Below are 14,950 nucleotides of genomic sequence, written 5' to 3' on the forward strand. Positions count from 1 at the left end.
ACCTGTGGGATGCCTCCTTTCGGTACTTTGATTGCACTCCAGGTAGATTGCGCTCGTTAATGAAGTACTTCTGGGCAGCTTTGAAGTCTGCGACCCAGGTATGTGGTGTGATGGAGGCGGGAAGCGGTGGTATATTTCGAGAATTGGAGGTGGTCTTAGTCCGGATATGTGAGCAGTGGTTGCCTCGAGATGTTTGCGGAGAAAGTTCATCATCCTTTGTGAGTGTTCTATCCAAAGACCGGTGCATGGAGAGCTGAGTGCTGATTCCAGATCCTCGGTGTAGTATCGAAAGTACGTAGTTCCACGACTGAAAGTGTGGGATCAGCCTCAGAGTGCCATCCTTGAGCAGTTTCAGTACGAAATAAGTGCCTTCGTCCCATAGGTTGGGCTTCAATTTGACCTCACATCGGTGATGGGATTCAAGGTGGAAGTGTACGTAGAATTGATCACGAGGATGATCAAAGTGCGTGAAAGCTGCTTCCTCCAAATTCTAGCTATGTTAATGGGCACCGAGGGGACGGCCTGTACAGGGAATACATACAGTATACTTGTCGAAGTGACCAGAAATCCTCGGCTCGTTGCAAGCAAGACCAAGGTTGTCGCGCTCGCCGAGCACTTCAACGATGGATGTTCGCGACATGAATCTTTCATTCATATGCGAGGGACTGCGTGGCTGTAAGATGATTGCTCAGAAGTTTGTACTTGGTGTCGCAGTCTGAGTTGAGAGAAATCACACCTGAGCGCGTGGACAGCTGATAACAAATAAATAAATGAATAATGCTGCCACAACAACAAACAAAAGATTGGCCTTCGCTTCAAGGCAGGGGCTAAGAAGAAGCGATTTCATAGTTGACTGGAGATGCCTGCTGAGTCCAAAGAAACACACGAGTAGATAGCCTACGTTATTTAAGCCGTTCTGTCCGGATGCTCTTCCTTGAACCGTGGAGATGGTACAGAATGGTTAGTATTTCATTTCGCCCCCCAAGTCAGAACACTGCTGCCCTTCATCTGTCCTTCACCTGCCCTTCAGATACCCTCCGCCTGCTTTTGAACCACTCTGACCTGTGTGGTAGACACTGTCGCTCCCGAAGTCACTTGTCAAGATCTCTCCGGCGTCGTTCGAAACAACACCAATCGCTATAGACTTTTCCACTCTCCTAAATTCTGTTGCCTGTACGGAAACTGAGATGGTACAGTATCATATACCTACAACGCGGCACCTACCTTACTCAGTCACAGACGAGCCAGCTAGGGTTTGGAAGCGTCTATCATTAAACTTCGAAGTCAAAAAGGAAGAAGACAATAAAACGTAATGGGAGGGTGGGCGGATACCATCAATATCATGAGTGTACGTAGAATGGTGGGCGATGTGGGCTATCTGCGGAGTTGGCAACAAACAAACGTTTGATGGTGAGCAAACTAATATTAGCTCTGTGACAGCCTTAATAAGTCTTTGCGCTGGAACGTTCGCCGTTAAGCATATGTTTGTCGCCAACTCTGACCGAAGTCGAGTTGAGCAGATTAGCGATGAGGTCGCTCAACCACACCAGTAATATTCTTTAAAACGAGGCGGCTAGACAATAGGGTGTGAATTAGTCGACAAACACTGGACACCACGCACCAGACGTAGTACATCGTCGACCTGGTGTTGAGTTGACCTCGGGAAGAAAAGCCCGCGCGATAGATGTGCAGGCTTAGTCACTAGCGTGGCCGAAGGGCAACCGTGTTCGACGCTTCTTGAATATTGCCTAATATGGTAGCTGCCCCTCGGCGTTCCGTCATCTTCCCTAGCTGACGTGTCGACACTGTACCCAACCACACTACAACTACATCTTAGTTCAGACTGCCAGCTAGATTACGCGATCAGATTCACGACTTCAAGCTTCAGTTATCATGAGTGCAGCGTTGATGCGAACAGCCGGACACTTTCAGCCGTATGTGATACGGTGTGATCGTCGTTGACACCTCCGTTCGCTTGTATCGATAGCAAGTACTGTCACGTCGAGATGGGCAGAAATTCAAGGCATAATCATGGCTATGTCACAAAGACGTCTCACGCAATGGCCCCAAGCGGCCGTACCTGCAGTAGCGAAGACAGTAATGTAGGAGACGACAACACCAGTCTGCACACTCTTGACTTCTCTTTGGCCGAACGATGTTCTGAAACTTCAAGTCAGATGCAGGGATGTGGCTCGCGTATTCGAAAAAAGTGAGAACAGCCAGGAACCAGTAGTCGTACCAGCAAAGCTGATAAGCTGAAGACGAAGTATTTTGCACGGGCTCGAAGTCTACCCACAACCACTTCTGTCTATATCGTAAAGCCGATATTTGGGAGAAGACATTAGATTGGTAGTCTGGTCTTATACTGGCGGTTTGACTCCGTCGTCCGAGTCGCTGGTATACGTAAAAGTATGAGTTACCTCGACTTTCCTTCTAATCCCACTCCCAAGCCCCGCCGAATCCGTTTCCAACGAGGATTTTACCTGCGTCACAAGCTCGACTTCGTCAGAAAATACTTCTCGACCACCATGCTTTTTAGGTTTCCCTGTTCCCAAATGCGCAGACTTGAAGGTCGACAGCTTTTGTGCTCCGGATGTATCACCTCGGCCTTCTGTTTCCCGACTAGAACCGTAACCAACGCGGTCTCTCATGATGTTAAATTGAGCAACAAATGCGGGCAGGCAGGTGCAGATCAAGGCAATCCCAGCTTCAGCGTTACTGACACTCATTAGCTGATTGCGGAGTGGAACACACGACATTTTACTTGCCCTGACATTACTACTTGGACGAACAAGATGGTGGTGTCTTGTGAATTTCCATCTGTCAATATCAAATTCAGCCTCCAGCCACTGAAAGCCGTCGCAAGGCCACCGACTGCAAGCATGCCTCCAACGCGAATCTTCTTTATTGTGGGAAGCTGCAAAGACCAGGTCAAGGGAAGAGGTAGGACCAGCATGATAGCATCTGTGACTGTGGAGATAATCGAATCGGCAAGTATTACTGCCGATTGATCCAGGCACTTACTCATGTCACCCTGCCAGTACGCAGCGATCGGCCAGCAGACGCGTATCTTTAGGACGAGAGAGGTGATGTAGTATATGACAAGCAACCCTCCGAGAGCATATATGCCTTGTATCATCTTCTTGTACGGCGAGAAAATTCGAGCGATGAGAGTGAGGAGGCTCAGTTTGATGGCGAGAGTCATAGGTGCGTAAAAGATGGTGGCGGCGTATGCAGTCTGCAGGAACTTCTCGGCAGTTTCCTTTGAGATATCCCACATATGGTAACCTCCGCCATGGACACTCACTTATTCGGTCAGCACTATCGATTCAAAGGTGGAAAAAGTTTACTTACAGATGAATCCAGAGATACAGTAACCTGTCATCAAAATCCAGGATGCAAGCGTCAGATCTGCCATTGGTGAGCTTTCTTTCCGTAGTGGCTCAATCTCTACTTACAGTCGTCGACAGCTAAGTCGAGGCCAATGGTTCTGAGCTTGTGGTATCCTCTGATCCAGACGAACACCGTACAAACGGTCAATGTCAGGGCCTGTGTAACAGTGTTGATCGTCCTCAATTCATCTTTAGGGTGGAGCAGGTCCGACGAATATCCTGGGGGCGGCGATGCAGCTGCTGTAGCCATTGCGAGAAGCACTCGGGTTTGATCGGACACTCAAATTCCAGCTACGAAGGTAGGTGAGTTTTGACGCTGTGCTTGTCATTAGGTGCTGCCGTTTTCACCTGCATCTCATCGCGCGCTAGGTCCCACTTCCTCTATATACAGGGTTATACAATACGGACTTACTCTGATGCAACACAGAAATTCGTCTTCCGCTATACTGGGTCGAACTCAGGAGAAGCAGCTATACGTGCCGTCCTGGAACTCCTGCACGGTACGCAGCTTCTTCGCCCCAATCACAAATAGGTACTACGGTTGGTGGCATAAGTTTTGTGGGCGGATGAACGACCGGGGCGACTACTACCGGTAATTCTAACGTAACGTACCATTACCTGTACAACAGAGGCGACTGTGCATGGCATTATCGTTGCTGATTTGTTAAGAAGTGTGCACAACCAGCTGTTGCTAAGCTGTTGAACGGCTGTGTAATTATTACACAATCAAAAGCAAGCACTCACAGGATGCTAGCCCCAGCCATACAATACCAATAGTAGAGCAAAATGAGCAACAGGATTTCGAACTCGAAACAGCAATGCACCTGCTGGACCTTGGCTAGGCCACCAACCACCTGATCGCGTAGACGGCTCCGCTGCGACTGTGACCTCGGGAGGCTAAGATCAACATGCTATCAGTGTATTCGGGTTAACGCAACCGAAATCCGATTTAACCATGATTACGAGCGACGTGATCCTTGCCCAAATTGTTCGCTTGTGCACGGGTCGACCTTGTCCCGCTTCTACTTCTCCTGTTTTCAGTTAAGACTTGTCATAAAACGGTTATCGCGGGTTGGACTGAAACGGATCCGAGGACTTGCATGATTCAGGGGCTGAAGGAACGCTTGGACACCATCAGTGAGTTGGAAGCCCACACATCACACCACCATAAGGACAAACAATAACTCCAACTCTCCTTCTGTCGCGCGCAACAATAATCCAAGATCAACGGCAATGAATTATGAGAATCTAGAGACATAGATTGTGGAGAAGAGACCACTCTGCAAGACTCAGATCAGAAGGCTAATCTTGTGTTGCGGTGAGCAAATTGTGTTCGTAGACGGTTGGCTTCCCAGGTCCCAGAGTGCCGGGAATTGGAACGGCCTCGTGCTAAGGCTATTCACTGCCAAAGCGACATGTTGCATGAAGCAAACTCCATGGCGAGCATGCGGGTGCGAGAGACCCACTATGACGTCTTGGCGGTGCCTCGATGAGGCAGCGACTTGGCTGATAAGAGGACCCTTGACAGTATCGGCTACACACCTAAGATCACGTTTCCGCAACTGCTCCTTCGGACGGTGCGATGACCAGATACGGTATCTGAGCAAGCGAGCCTGCTTTGATTGATAGGAGATTGGGTCCGGCATGGCGAGTGTTAGTTCCCACCGTCGCATGGCAGCAAGCGACACTAGGTATACCTGACTCTGTGTCCCCTCCCCTGAAGGATCAGAGAGGTTTAATATCATCCCATCTGAACGACGTGTCTATCTCGTAGTCTCTCTGTACAGTCGCAATGACGACCCCCGCGGGCCGGACTTCGAAGCTCTTCGAGCCGCTGACCATTGGCAACGGCAAGATCAAACTCGACCATCGTGTGGTACTTGCACCTTTGACCAGGAACAGAGGAACTCCATTGAGTGCAGAAAGTACACCAGAGGAGCCGAATCGCATATGGCTTCCGAACGACCTTATGGTGGAGTACTATACTCAGCGGACTACCAAAGGAGGACTTGTTATTACCGAAGGCGTCCCGCCGTCGCTTGAGGTGGGTACATTAGACATTAAAAGCTCGATTACTATCATCTGTTTACGAGTTCTCTTTGCATGCCATTGAAAGAGCTGGGTGCATCGTGGAACTGAGACAGCTTGAACGTTAGCAAAGCTGACTTACATGGCAGGGCAATGGAATGCCGGGCGTACCTGGGTTGTTTATCGAAGAGCAGAAAGCCGGCTGGAAGAAGATCGCAGATGCTATTCACACACAGGGTGGCTTTGCATATCTGCAATTGTGGTATGTCAGCGCACGATGGGTTTTGAGGATCAAACTGACGAGAAGAAGGCACTCAGGACGAGCCAATATCCCGCAAATGACGGGCACACCAATTGTCAGCCCTTCCGGTTTGCCCTGGGATGATCCAAATGAGTGCTTCGCATACCCACCGCCTCACACTTCCAAGCAAGCCCGCTATATCGATAACCCTCCCATCGAGCTCACCGTAGAGCACATCAAGAAGACAATACAAGACTACGTTCGCACGGCGAAGTGGGCCATGGAATGCGGTTTTGACGGTGTGGAGTTACATGGGGGAAACGGATATCTTCCCGAACAGTTTCTTGCCTCCAACGTCAACAAGCGGACAGATGCATACGGAGGTAGCCCGGAGAAGCGTTGCACTTTTACACTAGAGCTCATGAGAGAATTGAGCAAGGCAGTCGGTGACGAAAACCTAGCTATCAGGCTGTCACCGTTTGGACTGTTCAATCAGATACGCTGTGAGCAGCGTATGGAGACTTGGAGCACGTTATGTCGCAAGCTCAAAGAAGCTCATCCGAACCTATCATACGTGAGCTTTATTGAGCCTGTAAGTCTGATTTTTCCAGATGTTGATCCACACTGATGAGATTTCAAGCGCTACGAGCAGATCCACAGCGAGTCCGAAAAGCAAAAGTTCCTGGATTCATGGGGCTTAAGCACAATCGATCTTCAGCCATTCCGCGAAATTTTTGGCAGCACACCGTTCTTCTCAGCCGGCGGCTTTGACGACACGAACTCCTGGGGCGTGCTCGAATCCGGAAAGTACGATGCGCTATTGTACGGCAGGTACTTCATCAGTAACCCTGATCTGCCGAAGAGGCTGAAAGAAAGCCTACCGCTCGCTCCATATGATCGAAGCAGGTTTTACGGGCCGTTCGAAGATAACACCATTTGCTACACAGATTATCCAGAATGGGAACATGCAAGCACACCTTGATTCTAGCCTGGCATCGCCTGGGGTGAGAGTGCATTCTGGGTAGAGCTTAGCTTAGTCCTCCTACGATTCAACAACAGTTTGTAACCAACGCCAGTTATACATTTCGCCGTGAATATGAAGCGATATGGTGTTCAATTTAATGCTTGTTTATTGCTTCTTTACGCTTTCTACCATATAAAGTATGAGAACATAGTTACAAAGTGAGTGAGCGCATATGGGCGGGGTAGGACGACACTCGATTGTTAGCACTGCACATACAGGCAAACATACTATATGAAACAACATTACCAACAATCTACAGAGTAGTGACTGGAGCACTATTGCGTTCAAATGCTGGCAGAAAGATCTGAGCTTCTGCCTGTCCAAGATCATCTGGCCCCGTGTTGGACATCGTATTTGATTACGGAATGATGATCCGAGTCTATCAACGCCATTGATATTGCTAGTCAAGTACCTACGTCGTGAATCTATGGGACCTTTGCTTTTTTTATCAAGCTGACTTCCATCTGAGCAGAGTGAAGGAGTGCTTCGGGAAAGTGAAAGCACCCTTACCATCCCATGAGCTCTCCTTGATACCAACCTGCTGGTCCTCAGCAGTGTTAGTAACCTGTACATGCTCACCAGTAACGGTATGAACCTCGACATTCTCCGTCTTAATGCCACTGAGGTCAACTTCAAAATCCTTCTCTTCGCTGACATTCGTGACGGCCAAGTTTGTATAGCCGTCCTCACCAGCTACAGCACAAGCGTCGAGGTAGGGCGTCTCAATTGTTCCACGAATCCACTTGGGGTTTGTACGGCCAGTGTACTCAGGTGATTTGACGTTGATGGCGATGGTGTGACCGCGCATGTACTTGCTAAACAGAAGCAGCGGCCACCATATGGTCTGTTTGATAAGCCCGTCTTTGCTCGTCATGAGAGGTGAGATGACGTTGACAGACTGTGCGATATTGGCCATGCCCATGTCCTTGGCCTGGCGGATGAAGCCGTTCAGAAAGACGGCAACAGCGAGAGCATCCGAAAGTGTATACTTCTCCTCAGCACCCTCCTCACCAGGGGCCCGAACAGGATCCCAGACGTTCCACTCGTCGAAGCAGATTGTTGGTCTTGGGACGGTTTCGGGTACCTGGTTCTCAATTCGCGCAAGATCAATGAGCGCGCTTGCCATCTGAATAGCACGCTCTGCGGCTCGGGGTGCGGTAGCGTTAGGCAGGTGTTCATTGTCTGCTGTGTAGAGGTGAATGCTATGCATGTCGATGAATGACTTGGTAGTAGCGTCACCGCTCAGGCCATGAATGGACCATTTAACGCACTGATTGAGGACATAGTAGTCCCAGGACGAATAACCGGTCTCACCACAAAGAATGAGTGTAATGGTTGGGTCGAGCAGCTTCAGAGCCTTAGCCCACTGCCAGGCCTTTTTGGCATAGTCTTCTTTCGTCATCTGCTCAACTTGCCATGGTCCCCAGCATTCGTTGCCAAGGGCCCAGTATTTGACCTGCAGTGGAATTGAGCGAGGGGTAGCATAAACTAATGCGACATGACTTACGTTGTATGGCTTCTCACGACCATTTTTGCGGCGGAGGTTGGCGTAGTATGAGTTGCGATCTGAATTGCAGTACTCGAGCCACCCCAGAGCTGAAAGAATACAGGTCAGTACGCAATAGGAAGAAAGCTGACATGAGCAACTGACCTTCGGCTAGAGTTCCAGTACCGAAATTGAGGCAAAGATATGGCTCAGTACCGACAACCTCGCACCATTTCATGAACTCATCAGTGCCGAATTCGTTTGTCTCTGTGCCGATCCATGCAAGTTCGGGCCTGCGCCAATCGTTAGTGAGCTACATGCACAGTACGTCTCAGAGCATGCCCATTGGATGCATCGGAGCTATTCCAATATCCGATAGACGACCACTTGAATATAATAGTTGCCTTACCTGCCAGGCCTTTGATCTCTAGGACCAATGCCGTCTCTCCAATCGTAAGTCGCGACAAAATTACCACCTGGGTAACGGACGACAGGCACCTTCAATTCTTGGAATGCCTCAATAACGTCCTTGCGAAAGCCATTTTCGTCTGATAACGGGTTGCCAGGATCGTAGATGCCGCCATAGATGCAGCGTCCCATATGCCTACATTCGGTCAGTGCGGCTCTGCACTGCAGACAACCTTGCCTCTCGCTAGGCTTCCGAGGTTATGCTTACTCTGTAAAACCGCCATAAATGTTTTCGTTGATCTTTGCGATTTTGTTGGTAGGGTGAACGCTAATCGAGGGCTTCTCGCCCTCTGGAATGCTCGTGAAGGTTGCCATATTGATTTGAACCTTGGTGACAATATGGATGGTGGACTGGGCAAGACGCAAACATCGCAAGGGAAGTTGCTACGGTGAATCTCCGCGATCATTGACATGACACCACGTGAAGTCGCTCAAAACTCCGATGAGCGGCTTTCCCGAGGGCCGAAAATAGTTAGGCGCCCGGCTGTCAAAACCTCTGCTCTAGCCATGCGGGGGATGGCTCCCGGAGCGGTGCAGATAAGCTTCAAAGCTCGGTCGCAAAAAAGCCACCAGTCATCGCTTCATCGTTATACCGAGCCACAGTTTTTAGCCATCGGAGCGCACACGCGGTGCACGAGACCACCGGGTACGCAAGTAATCGGCGTAGCCACCTCCGGGGTACAATGATCTCGGTCATTCAATACGGCATCCGCTGTCGACAGTATCGACGTAGCGACAAGCAGGGCAGCTCGCGACCTGCTTGGCAAATAAAAATTGAGGCGAATACAAGGAGTTACTGTCAATTCATCGATGTAATACCCAGTCGTCCATTAGCGATAGTGCTTTGTCGCATATGGCACTAGACAATGACCTCTTAAGTTCGTCGCGCGAGGAGGGTGGTCAACGAGTAAGGAGTCAGTTTCTCGATATGAAAGTCACGACTATTGTCTTTCACGGGACGAGAATGGTGTTCGCGCTGAACTGTCAGAGTTCGATTCTGTGGTAGTGTCCAATGCCGAATGGTCTGCTGATAGGATCTCTAGTTCATGGCTAGCCTCTTCGCTCTCTTTGGACATCTCACGTATCATTATTATCCGGGTGTTATTGCACAGGGTTTGGTCTCGAATGAAGTCGAACCCAAGTTCCAACCTGCCATGAGCGAAGCTGGTGTAGTTGTATCAGTCTTTATAGGTGGCGCCTTCTTTGGATGATGCTTTGGCTTGTTACGTTGGTGCTACCATTAGTTTCTCGGTGGTACTATCTGAACGGGTGAACAGTCTATGCTCTGATTGCACTCCGGTCGAGCTATCGCTGGTCTAGGGAGAGTCCTGGATCAGTACAACAGGTCTCCAGTGACATTTACATGATCATTCATGTATACCAAGCCGAAGTAGATCACCCCAGCAGTCCGTGTTGGGTATCTGTGCATTGATGGCGAGATGGATCTCTTATGGAACCCACGTTAGTTTCGCATCGACTTATAACGGACAGTGGCAATCACCTCTAGATATTCAGGTTATCCCCGCTCGCCATGCTCATCATGATATTCCCCGAGTTTCTGAGACGACCGATTGATCACGGCAGGGTTGACGTGAGTCTAGAGACGGTTGTGAGGCTCCACGCTCATGGCGATGAATATAACGAATGGGTCTGGGCCAAACAAGTTCATATACAGAACACGATTGCGTGCGGAAACGAGCACGAGTAAAAGTCGTGCACTGAGCTATCGGCCGACAGGTCTTGCTTCCGCCGTCTCTTCCTCGCCTGCGCAATCCAAGGTTCCGTCCAGATGACCGGTGTGCCCAGTATCCAGTACTACTCTGTCCGGATAGAAAGTCAAATGGCATTACCGGTGCTGACACGTTGAAGTAGCATGCTTTGTTTTCCATCATTACGCTGGTAGCCTATGCTTCGTTCACCCTTTCATCGATGTCGACGGACTCTGATCGTAGGTAAACCATGTAACATGATCACTTATATCGTCTCGACCACTTTATTACTGTGTTCCCCCTATGGTTCAAATAAGATACCACGGCAACTGAGTGTTTCATCATGATCATCTGGGTTTATGACTACAATTTTAGCGCTCGCTGTGCAGACCGTCGTCCTGGATGATCCTCGCCGGAATTATCGACACAAACACCCGTTCGAAGAATATTGCGCTCGCTACGATGCCGTATTTCGGGCTCAATACTGTGATCAGGTAGGCCGCCGGGCTTGCAATGGAGAATTCTGTTGGATTATCACTGACTTCGTTGTAAGCAACGGGTGTTCTTTTGACCAAGGCTCACCAATACTAACAGAACGAACAGGTGTGCATTCCATCAAATCTTCTACTGTTTCCAGTCCGAGACAGCCAGTCGACTCCTTGAAAAGATGAACTAACTCTCCACCGACGCTCCCTACTTTTTTCCTAATATGAATAAGCGTCACAAGCAGAGCATCGACATTGAGCGTCATGATGCAGAGAACGACCATAAGCAGAAATTATCCCTGATCACAACAGCACTTTTGAGTATAACTACTAAAATGATCACTGCATGACTTTGATCTTGTCGGCTGCTGGCTGCTTGCTTCTTTGGTGGCTCGAAGCGCCGAGACAACCCCGTTTGCGCGCGCTGCGTGAGTTGAACGAGCGTCGGAATACGGAGGTTTTCAGAAGTGCACTGATCAATCATACGATGCAGCCATGACTGCAATGATGCCCGAAGGAGAAAGTTGACACTGCGGTAGTTTATAGATGACTTTCTGTTGGAAGACTCTCCGAGGGATAATAAAGATCGACAACATGTCTGCTGTTCTGTCAATCGGAGGCGCTGCCGGCTAGGTACTTGGCAAGCCCCGCTTTTAAGGCGAGCCGGCTCAACGCGTTCTCCACCGTCACCTCTGGTGCATCTGTGCAACACGCAAAGACATTAATTGACACTTGCGATACGATGACTTGCGGAACGCTCATTGCGATGATAGGTGTTCCTTTGTAAGCCTCATAAGTGCCTTGTCCGTGCTGGAGGACCTGTACTGTAATGCAAAGTCGCAGTCTTTCTCGGAGCATGGCAGACCCGCGAGCAGACGTCACGACAAACAGTTTGACTGGAATGAGACCAAATGGAACCTTCGTCATCTTGTTCGAGACATCTCTCCGGAAACTTTGCCGCTTCCATACTGGTTTGCTTCTCCAGGCGTGAGCCAAGCCAACTGCAATAATGCAACATAAACACCAACACCACACATTCACCATCATTTTGTAGGGCTGACTCCACACAGCCATCCGGAAGCTCGATAGGTTTTGAAGATTGCAGAGCAAGCGGCTACCTCCCGCGCCAGCGTCTCACAATTAAAGTACACGAGTGGCGATGATTGGCCAACCTTAAGTTACGCCGGCTGTGTGGCTATGCCGGTTTCAGATCGCCATTCATACGTTATGCTCCGAACGTGCATTCCAGCACTCTAGCATTGAGACTTACGTTCCCCTTCTGCACTTCAACACAACAAACAGACTGCCCTGATAGTATTGACGACTATACTAGCTCGACCCATTGCTGGACCTAAACACACGGCCAAAAGATGTGGTTCAAGAAGAAGGAAAACGACATTGAGATGTCAGGAATGAAGAACCAAACAAAAAAAGCTGGCCCTCCAGAAGAGACAGAATACCGACCCGTCGACTGGAAGAAGATCTTTCTGTCACCAAAATACATCCGTACGTCGTTCTCAGGCCCGCAGCCCTATGCGCACGCTAACCAACTCCACAGCATGGCACATCTTGGGCATAGCGCTTGTGATCATCACTGTCTTCTTGACGCTGGAACACGATGCGGTCGTTGAAGTATGTTGTCCTTATTCTGTCAATCTTGAGGTTTCAGTGCTGACACAACGCCCCTCCAGAAGCTTCGCCCCTTTTCAGAAAAGGTCCGTGACCTGCCGGCCGGGTGGCTGATCCCCATTGTGATCCTCGTCATCATATCATTTCCTCCACTTTTCGGTCACGAAATTATCGCAGTACTATGTGGTGTCATATACGGGCTATGGATTGGGTTCGCCATTGTGGCAGCAGGGACGTTTATAGGTGAAGGTAAGTTCTTTTGGGGCTGCAACTTCGACCAGGCATTGACAACAATACAGTCGGCACTTGGTTCGCGTTCAAGTACCTCTTCCGAAGCAGAGCTATTAAACTCGAGCGCACAAATCTCAACTATGGCGCTATGGCGCGCCTCACTCGCGACGGCGGATTCTTCATCGTCCTCGTCATACGACTCTCCGCGATCCCAGCACACTTCTCAACAGCTGTGTTCTCGACCTGCAACGTCAAGTTTTGGCACTTCGTCGTCGCTACTTTACTCTCGCTACCAAAGCAGATCTTCCTTGTGTATCTTGGTGTTCTCCTTGTGCAGCAGAGCAGCGACAATCTGATCAAGACTATCATGTTTGGTGCTGTTTTCCTGGTCACGGTTGCTATGGGCGCATGGATCTGGATCAAGATGGCGAAGATCAAGAAAGTGTTACTCGAGGAGCAAGAGGCCAGGCGAGTGAAGAACGCAGAGGGTCAGGTTCAAGTTGTGCCGGACATAAAGAGTGCTTTTGAGAGACGGTACGAAGAGGAGCCGTCGGAATTCACGATGCAGCCAATGCAGCCGACGAGAATGGTGTGAGCGCTGCGCGCCGTCCCTTTCTCGTTGTCTTTGATTAAGCTGTGTTACAAATTTCTTCATAATGATAATGACAATTTTTTGATTCCTGTTTGCTGGTTTGCTATCGATCCCTCCACACTAACCGCGCGTCCGCATCATCTGCAAGGTCCACTGAGTTTGCGTTAATCAATCGCCCCCCGTTCTCCGCCCGCAATATCCACAGCTGCCGACCTATCAAGTACAGCCCCCCGTACATCAACAGCGGGATCAACACTCGCATCAATAACCTCTCCCACGTCCATTTCTGATGGATACCCGTTCTGTTGTCACGCGTTTCCTCACCCCCCTCCTCGATCTCCATGTCCTCGTTCAAGATAACATTATAGCTAATACGGCGGAGCAGATCATGAACCACAATCATAACAGCAAGACCGACCAGAGCACCGTTACCCCAGAGAATTTGCGTTTCCCAGGGAGAGTGTGATCGCCTCCCCAAACTTTCGAACAAATCATCGAGGCATTGCACGCCGATATGGATGAAACGCGGCAAGACAAGGATGGCCATGGCTGTGCCGACAATCCTGAGGAGGGTAATTGACAACCAGGTCGTAGCATGCGTAATGTGTCGAAGAAAGGTCCGAGGCAGTGATGACGATCGACTGGTGTGCAGAGCTGGGTCCATATTTGGTAGGACTAGCATTGTGGAGTTGAACGAAGGCCGTGGCAGTGTGATGTCGTGGATGGTTGGTATTGTCTCCATGCGCCAAATTCGTAATTCGTGATTCGCCGTTTGCGATATTTGTTGCTTGAGTAAGGAGCTAGCGATGTAGTTCCGTTTCTCTCAAAGAATGTCGTTGACTGAGCGGTGTTGAGTCGGGGTTCTACTGTGTACCCCTGTGAAGCGGACAATACGAAAACGTGTGCGGTAGTCCGGATGTCTTTTTGGCTCCACTTTTGCTGGGCCAGGAATAGGTCGTAGTATACAACACCGGAGTTGTGAGAGTGATAGTTTTCCTTGAGAAGGTAGCCTTGATGTTGTTCTGCTCTTGAGGGGGGGTCTGGCCCTTTTCGCCCTGCAACTGTCTCAGTCCTCGTTGCACGAGCACTCCCGCCAGCGGCTACAGGGCGGTAACGCTGTCTCTATTAACGTCTTCTAACGACGCGACAGTCTCTGAGTACTGCGCGCTCTCCACGCGTAGTGTCGCGAACGATGCCTCGGTTCGATTTTCTGTTTCTCCGTTGATGCGCCAAGCCCCCACCCGCTGTTCGATCTGCAGCTTTCTACCGCCTCTTGCTGTCTGTCTGTCTGTAGGAAGACACTCGATGGTTTGGATCAAACTTTTAGATGACGCGAAGATCGCACAAGATTTGGGACGTCGCGCGGATTTGTACGAGGTGCGACGTCGTTTTCGTTCCTCTCGTACTCAAACACGCCGTGCTGCGCCTTAGGCGTACTGCAGCGCCTCGCCGGGCAGGCGTGGCGTTTGCGCACTGGCGTGGTGCGGGGCAAACACCCGCTAAACACTGCCTCATCACGTTCTGATTGGCACAATGTCCGTATGTAGAGAAAGGGGGTTAGCAGCTAGACGGGCGAGGGAAATTGCAAAGCTAGGCTGGGTAGGTGAAGGGTTGAAGGATATCATTTACTCGTTCACGTGGTATACGGCTGCTTAGGCCTTCCGC

General features: G+C 49.9%; 7 protein-coding genes across 7 annotated transcripts; 3 read left to right on the top strand and 4 right to left on the bottom strand.

The window, feature by feature from the left end:
• Window positions 1-2,286: 2,286 nt before the first annotated feature.
• On the bottom strand, window positions 2,287-3,567 carry C7974DRAFT_190073 (uncharacterized protein). The gene is made up of 3 exons (XM_046136573.1): window positions 3,459-3,567; window positions 2,769-3,411; window positions 2,287-2,718 (listed from the first exon to the last, which is right to left on the bottom strand). Exons 2-3 carry the CDS (start codon window positions 3,278-3,280, stop codon window positions 2,361-2,363), a joined length of 870 nt encoding a protein of 289 aa, XP_045997387.1. The 5' UTR covers window positions 3,281-3,411; window positions 3,459-3,567; the 3' UTR covers window positions 2,287-2,360.
• A 1,366-nt stretch (window positions 3,568-4,933) lies between these two features.
• C7974DRAFT_394880 (uncharacterized protein) lies at window positions 4,934-6,932 on the top strand. The gene is made up of 4 exons (XM_046141928.1): window positions 4,934-5,436; window positions 5,570-5,682; window positions 5,731-6,253; window positions 6,302-6,932. Exons 1-4 carry the CDS (start codon window positions 5,185-5,187, stop codon window positions 6,641-6,643), a joined length of 1,230 nt encoding a protein of 409 aa, XP_045997388.1. The 5' UTR covers window positions 4,934-5,184; the 3' UTR covers window positions 6,644-6,932.
• Window positions 6,933-6,965: 33 nt separating this feature from the next.
• Window positions 6,966-9,041, bottom strand: C7974DRAFT_463561 (glycoside hydrolase family 51 protein). Its single transcript, XM_046146237.1, has 5 exons — window positions 8,848-9,041; window positions 8,581-8,775; window positions 8,337-8,464; window positions 8,193-8,281; window positions 6,966-8,141 (listed from the first exon to the last, which is right to left on the bottom strand). Exons 1-5 carry the CDS (start codon window positions 8,952-8,954, stop codon window positions 7,134-7,136), a joined length of 1,527 nt encoding a protein of 508 aa, XP_045997389.1. The 5' UTR covers window positions 8,955-9,041; the 3' UTR covers window positions 6,966-7,133.
• A 1,010-nt stretch (window positions 9,042-10,051) lies between these two features.
• C7974DRAFT_394883 (uncharacterized protein) lies at window positions 10,052-10,388 on the top strand. Its single transcript, XM_046141929.1, has 2 exons — window positions 10,052-10,086; window positions 10,141-10,388. Exon 2 carries the CDS (start codon window positions 10,171-10,173, stop codon window positions 10,345-10,347), a length of 177 nt encoding a protein of 58 aa, XP_045997390.1. The 5' UTR covers window positions 10,052-10,086; window positions 10,141-10,170; the 3' UTR covers window positions 10,348-10,388.
• Window positions 10,389-11,442: 1,054 nt separating this feature from the next.
• Window positions 11,443-12,057, bottom strand: C7974DRAFT_454462 (uncharacterized protein; the record flags this gene model as incomplete). Its single annotated transcript, XM_046145911.1, has 1 exon — window positions 11,443-12,057. The coding sequence occupies exon 1, from the start codon at window positions 11,905-11,907 to the stop codon at window positions 11,443-11,445; it is 465 nt and encodes a 154-aa protein (XP_045997391.1). The 5' UTR covers window positions 11,908-12,057.
• A 35-nt stretch (window positions 12,058-12,092) lies between these two features.
• On the top strand, window positions 12,093-13,376 carry C7974DRAFT_394886 (snare associated Golgi protein-domain-containing protein). Its single transcript, XM_046141930.1, has 4 exons — window positions 12,093-12,339; window positions 12,392-12,465; window positions 12,525-12,711; window positions 12,762-13,376. Exons 1-4 carry the CDS (start codon window positions 12,204-12,206, stop codon window positions 13,286-13,288), a joined length of 924 nt encoding a protein of 307 aa, XP_045997392.1. The 5' UTR covers window positions 12,093-12,203; the 3' UTR covers window positions 13,289-13,376.
• Window positions 13,220-14,268, bottom strand: C7974DRAFT_190156 (uncharacterized protein). The gene has a single exon (XM_046136576.1). It carries the CDS (start codon window positions 14,025-14,027, stop codon window positions 13,389-13,391), a length of 639 nt encoding a protein of 212 aa, XP_045997393.1. The 5' UTR covers window positions 14,028-14,268; the 3' UTR covers window positions 13,220-13,388.
• Window positions 14,269-14,950: the final 682 nt, after the last annotated feature.

Source organism: Boeremia exigua (assembly GCF_020726555.1).
Source record: "Boeremia exigua strain MPI-SDFR-AT-0100 chromosome Unknown C7974scaffold_6, whole genome shotgun sequence".
NCBI lineage: Eukaryota > Fungi > Ascomycota > Dothideomycetes > Pleosporales > Didymellaceae > Boeremia > Boeremia exigua.

Excerpts from the sequence above, each read along its gene's own strand:
- C7974DRAFT_394883 (XM_046141929.1), top strand. The coding sequence starts at position 10,171 with ATGCTCATCATGATATTCCCCGAGTTTCTGAGACGACCGATTGATCAC.
- C7974DRAFT_190156 (XM_046136576.1), bottom strand. The coding sequence starts at position 14,027 with ATGGAGACAATACCAACCATCCACGACATCACACTGCCACGGCCTTCG.
- C7974DRAFT_394886 (XM_046141930.1), top strand. The coding sequence starts at position 12,204 with ATGTGGTTCAAGAAGAAGGAAAACGACATTGAGATGTCAGGAATGAAG. Across the intron at positions 12,340-12,391 it reads TCTGTCACCAAAATACATCC|CATGGCACATCTTGGGCATA; the intron begins GTACGTCGTTCT and ends CCAACTCCACAG. Across the intron at positions 12,466-12,524 it reads AACACGATGCGGTCGTTGAA|AAGCTTCGCCCCTTTTCAGA; the intron begins GTATGTTGTCCT and ends ACGCCCCTCCAG.
- C7974DRAFT_190073 (XM_046136573.1), bottom strand. The coding sequence starts at position 3,280 with ATGTGGGATATCTCAAAGGAAACTGCCGAGAAGTTCCTGCAGACTGCA. Across the intron at positions 2,719-2,768 it reads GTCCAAGTAGTAATGTCAGG|TAACGCTGAAGCTGGGATTG; the intron begins GCAAGTAAAATG and ends AATGAGTGTCAG.
- C7974DRAFT_394880 (XM_046141928.1), top strand. The coding sequence starts at position 5,185 with ATGACGACCCCCGCGGGCCGGACTTCGAAGCTCTTCGAGCCGCTGACC. Across the intron at positions 5,437-5,569 it reads GCGTCCCGCCGTCGCTTGAG|GGCAATGGAATGCCGGGCGT; the intron begins GTGGGTACATTA and ends CTTACATGGCAG. Across the intron at positions 6,254-6,301 it reads ACGTGAGCTTTATTGAGCCT|CGCTACGAGCAGATCCACAG; the intron begins GTAAGTCTGATT and ends TGAGATTTCAAG.
- C7974DRAFT_463561 (XM_046146237.1), bottom strand. The coding sequence starts at position 8,954 with ATGGCAACCTTCACGAGCATTCCAGAGGGCGAGAAGCCCTCGATTAGC. Across the intron at positions 8,776-8,847 it reads ATTTATGGCGGTTTTACAGA|GCATATGGGACGCTGCATCT; the intron begins GTAAGCATAACC and ends GACCGAATGTAG. Across the intron at positions 8,142-8,192 it reads GTCGTGAGAAGCCATACAAC|GTCAAATACTGGGCCCTTGG; the intron begins GTAAGTCATGTC and ends ATTCCACTGCAG.